Below are 12,601 nucleotides of genomic sequence, written 5' to 3' on the forward strand. Positions count from 1 at the left end.
GAGGCCAAGGCAGGAGGATGCCTTGAGGCCAGGACTTCAGGAGCAGCCTGGATAACATGGCAAGGCCCCATCGCTAAAAAAAATAAAAAGATTAGCCAGATGTGGCAGCATACGCCTGTAGTCCCAGCTACTAGGAAGGCTGAGGCAGGAGAATCACTTGAACCCAGGAGGTGGAGGTTGCAGTGAGCTGAGATCATACCACTGCACTCCAGCCTGGGTGACAGAGTGAGACTCTGTCTCAAAAACTAAACTAAACTAAAATAAAATCTTACGATTTTGAACCACACAAATGGTTTGTATTACCAATAGTTAAAGAAGAAAAAAAAATGTAGAACTAGTGTAGGAATAGGCAGATCAATAGGCCAAGAAGGCTGGGCACGGTGGATCCCACTTGTAATTCTAGCACTTTGGGAGGCCGACATGGGTGGATCACTTGAGGTCAGGAGTTTGAGACAAGCCTGGTCAACATGGCGAAACCCTGTCTCTACTGAAAATACAAAAAAAAATTAGCTGGGCATGGTGGCACATGCCTGTAATCCTAGTTATTTGGGAGGCTGAGGCAGGAGAATTGCTTGAGCCCAGGAGGCAGAGGGTGCAGTGAGCCAAGATCATACCACTGCACTCCAGCCTGGGTGAGAGAGTGAGACTCCATCTCAAAAAAAAAAAGAAAAAAAGAAAACGAAAAAAGGCCAAGAAGACCAGATGTAAGATTGCAAGAACTTAGCATATGACCACTAGAGGAAGGATGGATTACTCCACAACTCGTGTTAGGAAAACCATTTCGAGGAATAACAGTAACTCTTAGGTCCGATAGCAATCCTCTAGATGACAAATGCAGGATGGGAGCGAGATCTCATGACTGTGTCTCTGTCTTGCTCTCTACCATGTGACTTACATGTAAGACTTAGGTTTCCCAGTGTCGCCTGGGGTCTTGCTCTGTCACCCAGACTGGAGTGCAGTGGCCTAATCACAGCTCACTGCAGCCTTGAGCTCCTAGGCTCAAGTGATCCTCCCACCTTGGCCTCCTGAGTAGCTGGGACTACAGGTGCGTGCCACCATGCCTGGCTAATTTTTTTTTTTTTTTTGAGATGGAGTCTCGCTCCGTTGCCCAGGCTGGAGTGCAGTGGCACAATCTCGGCTCACTGTAACCTTCACTTCCTGGGTTCAAGTGATTCTTCTGCCTCAGCCTCCTGAGCAGCTGGGACTACATGCGTGCGCCACCATGCCTAGTTAATTTTTGTGGGTTTTTTTGTTTGTTTTTGTTTTTGTTTGAGATGGAGTTTCACTCTGTTGCCCAGGCTGGAGTGCAATGGTGCAATCTCAGCTCACTGCAACCTCCGCCTCCCGGGTTCAAGCGATTCTCCTGCCTCAGCCTCCCAAGTAGCTGGGATGACAGGCATGTGCCACCACACTCGTCTAATTTTTTATTTTGAGTAGAGACAGGGTTTCACCATGTTGGCCAGGCTGGTCTCGAACTCCTGACCTCAGGTGATTTACCCACCTCGGCCTCCCAAAGTGCTGGGATTACAGGCGTGAGCCACTGCGCCCTGCCAAATTTGTGTATTTTTAGTAGAAATGGGGTTTCACCATGATGGCCAGGCTGGTCTCGAACTCCTGACCTCAAGTGATCCGCCCACCTCAGCCTCCCAAAGTGCTGGCATTACAGGCATTAGCCACCGTGCCCAGCCAAAATAACAAGATTATAAAACATGAATATAGCCTGGCATGGTGGCCTGCACCTATATTCCCAGCTACCGGGGAGGCTGAGGTGGAAGGATCACTGGAGCTTGGGAGGTGGAAGTTGCAGTGAGCCAAGCTCACACCACTGCATTCCAGCCTAGGTGACAGACAGAGACCCTGTCTCAAAAAATAAAAATAAAAAGCATAAATAAGGCCAGGTTTGATGTCTCCTGTAATCCCAGCACTTTGGGAGGCTGAGGTGGGAGGATCCTTTGAGCCTAGGAGTTCCAGACCAGCCTGAGGCAACATGGTGAGACAGACCCCTGTCTCTGCAAAAAAAAAAACAAAAAAAAAAGCCAGGTGGGTGGTGTCACCTGCAGTCCCAGCTCCTCCGGAAGCTGAGGCAGGAGGCTTGCTTGAGCCTGGGAGGTTGTGATCTGTGAGCTGTGACCATGCCACTTTACTCCAGCCTGAGTGACAGAGCAAGAGCCTGCCTCAAAAAATAAAAATAAAAATAAATTAAAATAAAGAGGAGGAAACAAGAGACTCCAGCAGAGAAACTAGCCCAAGCCTGCTGGGCTGGGAGGTGGCCTGGTGTGCATGCGGTTCAGAGCCCAGGCTTGGGAATAGACGTTTCCTGGGTTTGAATCCTGATTCTGCCACCTGCTGGTTGGATCAGTTCCCTACGGTTCCTGCGGCCAATCACTCTCAGGGGTTCTGCAGGCGGGAATTCTGAAATCAAGGTGTCATAGACTGTGTTCCACCTGAAGGCTCTAGAGGAGCCTCCTCGCCTCTCCCAGCCTCTGGTGGCTCAAGGTGTCCCTTGGCTTTGGAGCAACTTGGATGGAGGCTGGGGCCATTATTCTAAGTGAAGCAACTCAGGAGTGGAAAGCAAAGACTGCACGTTCTCACTTGTAAGTGAGCTAAGCCATGGGTATGCAAAGACAGACAGAGCGGGATAATGGACACAGGAGACTCCGGATAATAGAGAGAGGGGGAAGGATAGAAAACTACATATTGGAACCAGGCACAGTGGCTCACACCTGTAATCCCAGCAGTTTGGGAGGCTGAGGCAGGCAAATCATTTGAGGTCAGGAGTTCGAGACCAGCCTGGCCAACATGGTGAAACCCCGTCTCTACTAAAAATACAAAAATTAGCCAGGCATGGTGTTGGGTGCCAGTGACCCCAACTACTCAGGAGGCTGAGGTGGGATAATCTCTTTTTTTGTTCTTTTTTTTTTTTTTTTTTTGAGACGGAGTCTCACTCTGTCGCCCAGGCTGGAGTGCAGTGGTGCGATCTTGGCTCACTGCAAGCTCCGCCTCCCAGGTTCATGCCATTCTCCTGCCTCAGCCTCCCAAGTAGCTGGGACTACAGGTGCCTGCCACCATGTCCGGCTAAATTTTTGTATTTTTTTTTTTGGTAGAGACGGGGTTTCACTGTGTTAGCCAGGGTGATCTTGATCTCCTGATCTCGTGATCCACCCACCTCAGCCTCCCAAAGTGCTGGGATTACAGGCGTGAGCCGCCGCGCTGGGCCAAGTGGGAGGATCTCTTGAACCCTGGAGGCGGAGGTTGCAGTGAGCCGAGATGGTGCCACTGCACTCCAGCCTGGGTGACAGCCTGTAAAAAACAAACAAACAAACAAAAAAACAAGTTAAAGATACCCATTCACTTCTGTTGACACCCCAGTGGCCACACTAAGCCATAAGGGAGGCTGTGAAATGGAGTCTTGATTCGGGGCAGCTGGGTTCCAGCTGAAAGTCCAGAGTTCTGTTCGTAAGCGTGAGAGGGAGACGCGACAGGAAGAGAGAAATAGAAGCCTGTTTGCAGCTTTGCAGGAACCGTGGCCCGACCCTCTGGGGAGCAGCTGCTGCTCCTATTACAGGGGGGATCTAGTAATTGGAGAGAGGGTGGAATTCATGGGGGCAGTTGGTTCTTTGTGGAGTTCTGAGGATGGGACATGAGGTTTTCCCCTAACACTTGGGCACAGTGTATGAGGCTATGATAAGTTGATAGTAGACTGGAATTCCTGCTGGGACCCCAGGACAGATCAGAAGTGATGAACATGCCTTAAACATCCAGGGAGTGAAATCGTCCACATTGGTTTGGGTCCAACTCCCCGTGGAGGAAAGTTCCTATGACACCACCTCTAAGGGGACAGCTTGTCCCAAGTCGCATGTTCCTTCCCTTCTCATCTGGGCACCTGGAGCCCTTGAGCCCGCGTCTTCTAACGCCCACGCCCACCTGCCTGCTGTCCGTACGGCCCGCTGTGCCTCCCCAGCACATGGCAATGGTAGAGGTGGGAGGTTGGTATTTTACCCTCAAGGCTCTCTAGGATGGCAGACATGCCTGTGCTTCTGTTCTTAGACTCTCCAGGCTCAAATCAAAAGACTGGAAATGAACAAGGTGAATAAGAGCACGATGGAGGAGGAGCTGAGAGAAGTGAGTGAGCAGAGGGTCCTCTGCCTTGCCTACTCCCCTACCCAGGGAAACGGAGCCATCCACGCGAAGGACACCAGACAGCCTTCCAGAATTTCCCTCCCTCTTTGTTCATATTGAAAACAGGAGTCGCCGGGCGCGGTGGCTCAAGCCTGTAATCCCAGCACTTTGGGAGGCCGAGACGGGCGGATCACAAGGTCAGGAGATCGAGACCATCCTGGCTAACCCGGTGAAACCCCGTCTCTACTAAAAAATACAAAAAACTAGCCGGGCGAGGTGGCGGGCGCCTGTAGTCCCAGCTACTCTGGAGGCTGAGGCAGGAGAATGGCGTGAACCCGGGAGGCGGAGCTTGCAGTGAGCTGAGATCCGGCCACTGCACTCCAGCCTGGGCGACAGAGCGAGACTCCGTCTCAAAAAAAAAAAAAAAAAACAGGAGTCAGCTGGGAGTGGTGGCTCATGCCTGTAATCCCAGCAATTTGGGAGGCCAAGGCAGGTGGATCACCTGAGGTCAGGAGTTCGAGACCAGCCTGGCCAACATGATGAAACTCCGTCTCTACTAAAAATACAAAAAATCAGCCAGGCATGGTGGCAGGTAACTGTAATCCCAGCTACTTGGGAGGCTGAGGCAGCAGAATCGCTTGAACCTGGGAGGTAGAGGTTGCAGTGAACCGAGATTGTGCCATTGCACTCCAGCCTGGGTGACGAGCAAAAACTCAGTCTGAAAAAAAAAAAAGAAAGAAAAGAAAAGAAAAAAGAGTCACATCAACTCCCATTTTCAGCAATTGAGGATTATTAACACTTCTATGTGAACTTGAAAATCATACATCAGCTGTGCACAGGGTGGCTCATTCCTGTAATCCCAGCACTTTGGGAGGCCAAGATGATAGGATCACTTGAGGCCGAGAGTTTGAGAACAGCCTGGGAAACATAGCAAAATCACAACTCTACAAAAAAAATTTAAAAATTAGCCGGGCATGGTGGAACATACGTATAGTCCCAGCCACTCAGGAGGCTGAGGTGGAAGGATCCGTTGAGCCCGGGAGGTGGAGGCTGCAATGAGCTATGATTGTGCCACTGCACTCCAGCCTGGGCAACCTTGAGCAAGATCCTGTCTCAAAAACAATAATAATAATAATAATAATATAATAAAAATCATACATCAACTTCCCTGTTATAGGAAAACCTTGGCTTTGATCTCAAGATCGTGTTTGAATCCACATAGACCCCAGGGTTGCATTTAAGCCAAGGATAAAAGTCCAGAGTTCTAAACTAGAAGCACCAGACCCAAGGGGTGTGATGTCTCCCAGCTTTGCCTTCCTCCATCCCAGTAGCCTCACCTCCCTGAACTCCCTGTCTCCCTAGAAAGCCGACAGGAGCGCCCTGGCAGGCAAGGCAAGCCGAGCTGACCTGGAGTCTGTGGCCTTGGGGATGAACGAGATGATTCAGGGCATGCTCTTCAAGGTCACGATCCATGAGGACAAGTGGAAGAAGGCTGTGGAGGAGCTCAGCAAGGATGTGAACACGAAGGTGAGTGTCCCTGTGTTGATTTTCACTTTCTTCCTAACAAATTAACCCAGAAATTAGCAACTGCAAACAACAAACGTTTTCAGTTTAGGAGGAGCAAGAATTTGGGAGTGACCCAGCAGGTTAGCTGGGTGGCTCAGGGTCTCCCATGAAATTGCAGTCAAGATGTCATCCAGGGCTGGTCTCATCTGAAGGCTCGAATGAGGCTGGACGAGCCAATTCAAAGGAAATTCCCTCATGTGGCTGTTAGTAACACTCTTCAGTTCCTCATCCCATGGACTCCGCCTTAGGGCCACTTGAGTGGCCTCATGACATGGCAGCTGGCATCCCCCAGAGCAAATGATCCAAGAGGGGAAGTAAGAAGCTGCAATGTATTTATACACACACACACACACACACACACACACACACACATACAGGGCCTTACTCTGGGCACCTTCCCCATACATAATCAATACATGAATTGATCCCCATTTCACAGAGGAGAACACTGAGCCTCAGAGAGGTTATTATACTTCCCTCAGGAAATGCTGCTGCTCATGGTGGAGCTGGGACTCAAACCCAGAGCTGCCTGATTCTAAACCTAATTTAACCTCTTTGGGTCAGTCCAGCCACCTCAGTTGCAAGAACCATGTAGCACTCTCGTTGGACCGACTGTTCCAGTCTACGACAGTATACTAATTGAGGAAAGGGCTATGGCTCCTCTAGACATTTCCCTAGGGTCTGGCACATCACTGGCAGTCAGTAAATGATGAATGAATAAATGAATGACTGTCACGGACCCTCAGAGACTCCCCTCCTCCACCCCACATCCCTGCGCTTACCCAGGAGAGAGGCATAGTTAGGCTCCAGGATGGTCGCCAGCCATACCTCTTGGTATTCACACGGTTGTGTAGCCCCCTCCCACGTTGAATGGGACCAGCTTGTGTAACCAACAGGATATTAGAGAGATGATGGAGGGTAACCGCCTTCCATCATAAAAGACATTGCAGCCAGGTGTGGTGGCTCACGCCTGTAATCCCAGTACTTTGGGAGGCCAAAGCAGGCAGATCGCTTGAGCCCAGGAGTTCAAGACCAGCCTGGGCAACATAGTGAAACTCTGTCCTCCCCGCCAAAAAAACAAAAAGCCAGGTGTGGTGGCACACACCTGCAGTTCCAACTACTCAGGAGGCTGAGGTGAGAGAATACCTGAGCCTGGGAGGTTGAGACGGCAGTGAACCAAAATCGTGCCACTGCACTCCAGCCTGGGCAACAGGAGCACCCTGGCAGGCACTCAGAGTGAAACCCTATCTCAGAAAAAAAGGTGGGGGCTCAAAACAACCAAAAGCAACACATGAAGAGATTGTACTTGTTTCCTGGTTTAATTGAAGCAAGTCTACAAATGGGCTGGAGATGACATCCAAGTCAGGAATTGTTGCTAATTGTATTAAACATAATCGTATTGTGGTTATAGAATAAAATGTTATCACACTCAAATATTTATTAGGGAAATGTCACCATTTCTGTAACTAAAAAAAAAAAAAAATACTCCAGCCGCTAGGCACAGTGGCTCAACGCCTGTAATCCCAGCACTTTGGGAGGCTGAGACAGGTGGATCACGAGGTCAGAAGATTGAAACCATCCTGGCTAACGAAATACAACAAAAATTAGCCAGGCGTGGTGGCGGGTACCTGTAGTCCCAGCTACTCAGGAGGCTGGGGCAGGAGAAGGGAGTGAACCCTGGAGGCAGAGCTTGTAGTGAGCCAAGATCGCGCCACTGCACTCCAGTGTAGGCAACAGAGTGAGACTCCATCTCAAAAAAAAATACTCCATCAGGTGGCACAGTGGCTCACACCTGTAATCCCAACACTTTGGGAGGTTGAGATGGGAGGATCACTTGAGCCCAGGGGTTCCAGACCAGTGCTGGCAACATAGCAAGACTGTATCTCTGCTTTAAAAAAATATTTTTGGCCAGGCACAGTGGCTTACGCCTGTAATCCCAACACTTTGAGAGGCATAGGTGGGTAGATCACTTGAGATCAGGAGTTCGAGACCAGCCTGACGAACATAGTGAAACACTGTCTCTACTAAAAATACAGATTAGCTGGATATGGTAGTGGGTGCCTGTAATCCCAGCTACTCGGGAGACTGAGGCAGGATAATCACTTGAACCCAGGAGGTGGAGGCTGCAGTGAGCTGAGATCGCACCATTGCACTCCGGCCTGGGCAACAGGAGTGAAACTCCATCTCAAAAATAAATAAATAAAATAAAAGTAAATAAATAAGTCCGGGTGCAGTGGCTCACACCTGTAATCTCAGCACTTTGGGAGGCTGAGGCGGGCAGATCATGAAGTCAGGAGTTCGAGACCAGCCTCGCCAATATGGTGAAACCCCGTCTCTACTAAAAATACAAAAATTAGGCTGGGCGTGGTGTCTCACATCTGTAATCCCAGCACTTTGGGAGGCTGAAGTGGGCGGATCACCTGAGGTCAGGAGTTCGAGACCAGCCTGGCTAACATGGTGAAACCCCGTTTCTACTAAAAGTAAAACAAACAAACAAACAAATTAGCTGGGTGTGGGAGCACGTGCCTGTAATCCCAGCTACTTGAGAGGCTGAGACAGGAGAATTGCTTGAACCCGGGAGGCGGAGGTTGCAGTAAGCCGAGATCGCACCATTGCACTCCAGCCTGGGCAACAAGAGCAAAACTCCCTCTCAAAAAAAAAAAAAAAAAAAAAGGCCGGACACGGTGGCTCACACCTATAATCCCAGCACTTTGGGAGGCTGAGGCGGGCAGATCATGAGGTCAGGAGATTGAGACCATCGTGGCTAACACAGTGAAACCCCGTCTCTCCTAAAAAATTAGCTGGGCGTGGTGGCAGGTTCCTATAGTCCCAGCTACTTGGGAGGCTGAGGCAGGAGAATGGCATGAACCTGGGAGGTGGAGCTAGCAGTGAGCCAAGATCGTGCCACTGCACTCCAGTCTGGGCAACAGAGTGAGACTCCATCTCAAAAAAAAAAAAAAAAAAAAGCCAGGCATGGTGGCATGTGCCTGTAGTCCCAGCTACTTGGGAGGCTGAGGCAGAAGAATTGCTTGAACCCGGAGGCAGAGGTTGCAGTGAGCAGAGATCGCACCACTGCACTCCAGCCTGGGTGATAGAGAGGGATTCCATCTCAAAAATAAATAAATAACATTAAAAATAAATAAATACGATTGATTATGATGGTCTCACAACTCTGTAAATATACTAAATGCCATAAACCTGCCCACTTTACATACAGACCCTCAATAAGCATGTGTTGAGTGTGTGAATGTCAGGTGCAGCGGAACCATTGTGAGAAAGGTTTCTCAGACCTCCCTGCCTGCAGTTGAGCTTGGTTTGATTTGGCCTTTGGAGACAGTAGCTGATGGTGTTTTTTGCTTTGGCTGCCAGGAAGCTCACCTTGCAGCTCCTCTCTACCAATAGCATCTAGTAGGGGTTGAGCCCCATCGAAGCTGTGTCATTTTCCCTTTCCTGGACTCCCTCACTAGTTTAGTTGAATTTTGTTACACCCTGTAACTCCCCAGGTTGCTGCAACCCCTCTTCTGGAAGGAGACTGGGTGTGAACTCATGACTATTCTTTCTTTTCTTCACCTTGGCTGTTGGCAGCTAGTCCACAGTGATCTGGATCCATTGAAGAAAGAAATGGAAGAGGTCTGGAAAATAGTCCGGAAGCTGCTGATTGAGGGCTTAAGATTGGATCCTGACAGTGCTGCCGGCTTTAGAAGGTGAGTGCCCGCCCAAGCCCCTCCTGGTAGGAATCCTGCTGCCCAGGCTGTGGGGGACACACCCTGGAAGCTCTGGGAGGATAGATTCCAGACCTGTGGATGGGGGACAGGGGCTTGGCTGTGGCTGACAGCACCGAGGAGGAGGGAAGCTTTGTCCTGAGCTGGCAGAGGTGATCCAGCCCTATTCCCGCCAATGGGGAAACCAAGGCTCAGAGAGGGAAGGGGACCTGGGCAGATCCAGGACCCCGACCCCCACCCAGACAGTGCCCCAGGCAGAGGGACCCAATATTAATGAGGCTCCTGTCCTCAGACCACCCTTCACACAGCTTTAAAGGCCATCCCTTGTGTTTGGGGCGGCAGAGAAACCACAAGGGTGGTTGGAGACTGCAGGACCTGTGGGGCTGAGCTGGGCTGGGCACTCGTGGGAGGGGTTCAGCCCTGGGGCCCGGGCTGGCTGCAGCCTCCTGCACATGGCCTGGGGCCAGCAGGGGCAGCGGCTGAGGACCGTGTGCCTTTCAGGAAGCTGTTCGAGCACGTGAAGTGCATCTCTTGTGACCGGCCCGTGGAGATGATGACTGGCCCGTGAGTACCGCCGCCCAGGGTGCCCTGGCCCTAAGGGCTTGTGGGGCCCGTGGATGTTTTCTCCATGCCCCTCCATGTGCACTGTTCCATGCGCGCTGTGTGTCTACACATCCATATACAGCGTTTTCCAGCCATCGAGTCCATACACGTCCACGTGCACCATTCTGTATGCACCAGGTGTCTACACATCCACATACACTGTTCTGTACCATCAAGTCCATACACATCCATTTACACTCTTCTGTATGTGCCATGTGTATCCACATTCATATACAGGGTTCCCCAGCCTTCAAGATACACATGTCCACATACACTGTTCTACAGCCATCAAAAATATACAAATATGTGGCCTTGTGTGATGGTGCCTGCCTATAGTCCCAGCTACTCAGGAGGCTGAGATGGGAGGATGGCTTGAACCCGGGAGTGTGAGGTTGTAGTGAGCTAGGATTGTGCCACTGCTCTCCAGCCTGGGTGACAGTGAGACCTCATATCAAAAAAAAAAAAAAAAAAAAAAAAAAAAAAAAAAGCCATGTTGCCAAGGCTACTCTCAAACTCCTGACCTCGAGTGATCTGCCCACCTCAGCCTCCCAAAGTGCTGGCATTATAGGTGTATGCTACCGCACCTAGCCTGGTTTTTACTTTTGGAAATAGAACAATTGTTTTTTGTGTCTTACTGTGATGATCAGAGCTCCTGAGATGCCTCTCGGGGGGGCCTCTTCTACTTCTATGCTGTGGACGCTTCTGGCATTTGAGGGTGGCGACCTGAGCCTGCACCTCCTTCCTCCTACTGGGAAGGCTTCCTGGAAGGGTGGGAGCTGAGCCCTCTGCTGGCCTGGCACGCCTCCCACAGCCCCTGCTGCACCCTTGTCCTCCAACAGACATCTGATCACCATCCGCAAAGCCCACCTGCTGTCCCGGCTGCGGCCAGCCAGCGCCAACAGCTACGAGTACTTGCAGCGGCAACACATGAGGTGAGCAGGGTAGGCGCCCCTCATGGAGGCCGCTCTGGGGCCTGGGAACCCTGTTCCTGCAGAGACACATCCTCCAGGCCCAGGGACCTAAGATTGTCCTGGACATGGCCAGCCCTTCGCAAGACAGGCACTCTGAGAGGTGACTGGGGCGGCAGACAGGCCCACGAGATGATGGCGGACGGAGGAACTGACATATTTACTGCGCATCTATTGTGGGCCAAAAACTGTTAGAGGGTTTCTTATTTAAATCTCACAACCTCCTGTGAGCTAGGGTTCCTATGCCCATGTCCCTGTCTCTTGGCGGAGGAAATCGGTGATGATGGGGGACCCTCAGCCGCTGCTGTGCCCGGCAGGCACTGTGCGAAGAGCGCCTTATTGAGTCCTCACAGCTGCCCTCTAAGATGTATCCTGGTGCCATCCCATGTCACAGCTGAAGAAACTGAGGCTCAGAGAACTGCAATGACCTGCCCAAGGTCACTGCTAGCAAGTGGCAGGGCTGATGTCCAAACCCTCAGGTTTCCACTGCACCCAGCTGGCTCCCTAGGTCCCAGCCCCACCCCTCAACCTCCTGACATCCCACGGCTCTATGGACCTCCCCAGCCTGCAACCCTGCTGTGGGGACATCTGGCCAGGTGGGGGAAGAACTGGTGAATAGTCACCACAGCCATGGGAAGGGAGGGACCTGGGGGCCTGCGCTGACTCTGTCACCCTCCCTCCCTGGCTCCTTGAGATCAAGAAATTAGAAGGACACGCTCTTCGGGCCAGGGGTCCAAAGGGAAATGGCTGGGTCTGGGGAAATGCAGGTCTCAGTTTGATTCCTCTGCCCCACTGTGTGCATCTGTATCCATCCAGGCCCCATGCCTGCCTGGCTGTGCCAGCTAAACACAAACTGAAAGAAATGCTGGTCTTCCCTCGGTGCTGGCCAGGCCCTTGGGCCCATCCTGGGCTCTGGGGTGCAGGGTCTCCAGGTCGCTGCTGACCCACTGCCCTGCCACAGGGAACAGCAGCGGCTGCAGCGCCAGGACCTCAGTATCCAGGAGGATTATCAGCAGGACTGGGGTGACGGCCCCCAAAACGCCGCCAGCCTCAAGTGCAAGTCCTGCAACCTGTCGACGCTCTATCCCTATGGGGATCCCCACATGATCGACTATGACAGCGTGAGTCTGGCTGGGGCCTCCTTCCCGGAGGGTGGACGTCAGCGCACCCCAGCCCCAAGTGTGGGACCAGGCCCCGAGCGGTGGGCGACCCCAGCAGAGGCTGCACTCTGTCTTCTGGGCTTCTGTGTGCACCAAAGTTCAGGGGAGGCTGGGTCGGGGGCTCCCTAACCTAGGACCTGGGCCATCCAACAGGCTGAGGTGGACATCCTGGGCGTGGATGGGATCCTGTACAAAGGCCGCATGAACAGCCAGAGGGGGGCTCAGCCCTCAGTCATTGCAAAGGAGCTGGCAGGTGAGGGGCATCGGGCTCCTAGGGCACCCTTGCCTGGGGTCCTGGTTCTGCTGGGCAGGGTGAGAGGGTGCAGGTGGGGCCCAGAGCCAGCACTATCCCTGACCGGGGAGTCCTCACACAATCAGTCACAAAAATTAGGTCACAGCAGGCCCCCAGGAGACTCGGTCTTTGCAATGGGGGAGGGAGACTGCAAGAGCGAGGATCTGCTGC

At 52.0% G+C, this 12,601-nt stretch overlaps 1 protein-coding gene across 9 annotated transcripts in view; it reads left to right on the forward strand.

The window, feature by feature from the left end:
* Positions 1 to 12,601, forward strand: part of C20H16orf96 (chromosome 20 C16orf96 homolog) — a 60,024-nt gene that overhangs the window by 41,548 nt on the left and 5,875 nt on the right. For 8 of the 9 annotated variants that reach the window (XM_077985368.1, XM_077985370.1, XM_077985373.1 and 5 more), the window contains 7 exons: positions 4,048 to 4,122; positions 5,482 to 5,646; positions 9,271 to 9,389; positions 9,909 to 9,971; positions 10,850 to 10,942; positions 11,940 to 12,099; positions 12,292 to 12,391. In XM_077985368.1, the coding sequence (XP_077841494.1) occupies positions 4,048 to 4,122; positions 5,482 to 5,646; positions 9,271 to 9,389; positions 9,909 to 9,971; positions 10,850 to 10,942; positions 11,940 to 12,099; positions 12,292 to 12,391 (775 nt within the window). Of the gene's footprint in view, positions 1 to 4,047; positions 4,123 to 5,481; positions 5,647 to 9,270; positions 9,390 to 9,908; positions 9,972 to 10,657; positions 10,943 to 11,939; positions 12,100 to 12,291; positions 12,392 to 12,601 lie in introns of all 9 variants that reach the window. The other variant, XR_013411456.1, reaches the window with a different exon arrangement.

The sequence above is a fragment of the Macaca mulatta genome, chromosome 20 (assembly GCF_049350105.2).
Source record: "Macaca mulatta isolate MMU2019108-1 chromosome 20, T2T-MMU8v2.0, whole genome shotgun sequence".
NCBI lineage: Eukaryota > Metazoa > Chordata > Mammalia > Primates > Cercopithecidae > Macaca > Macaca mulatta.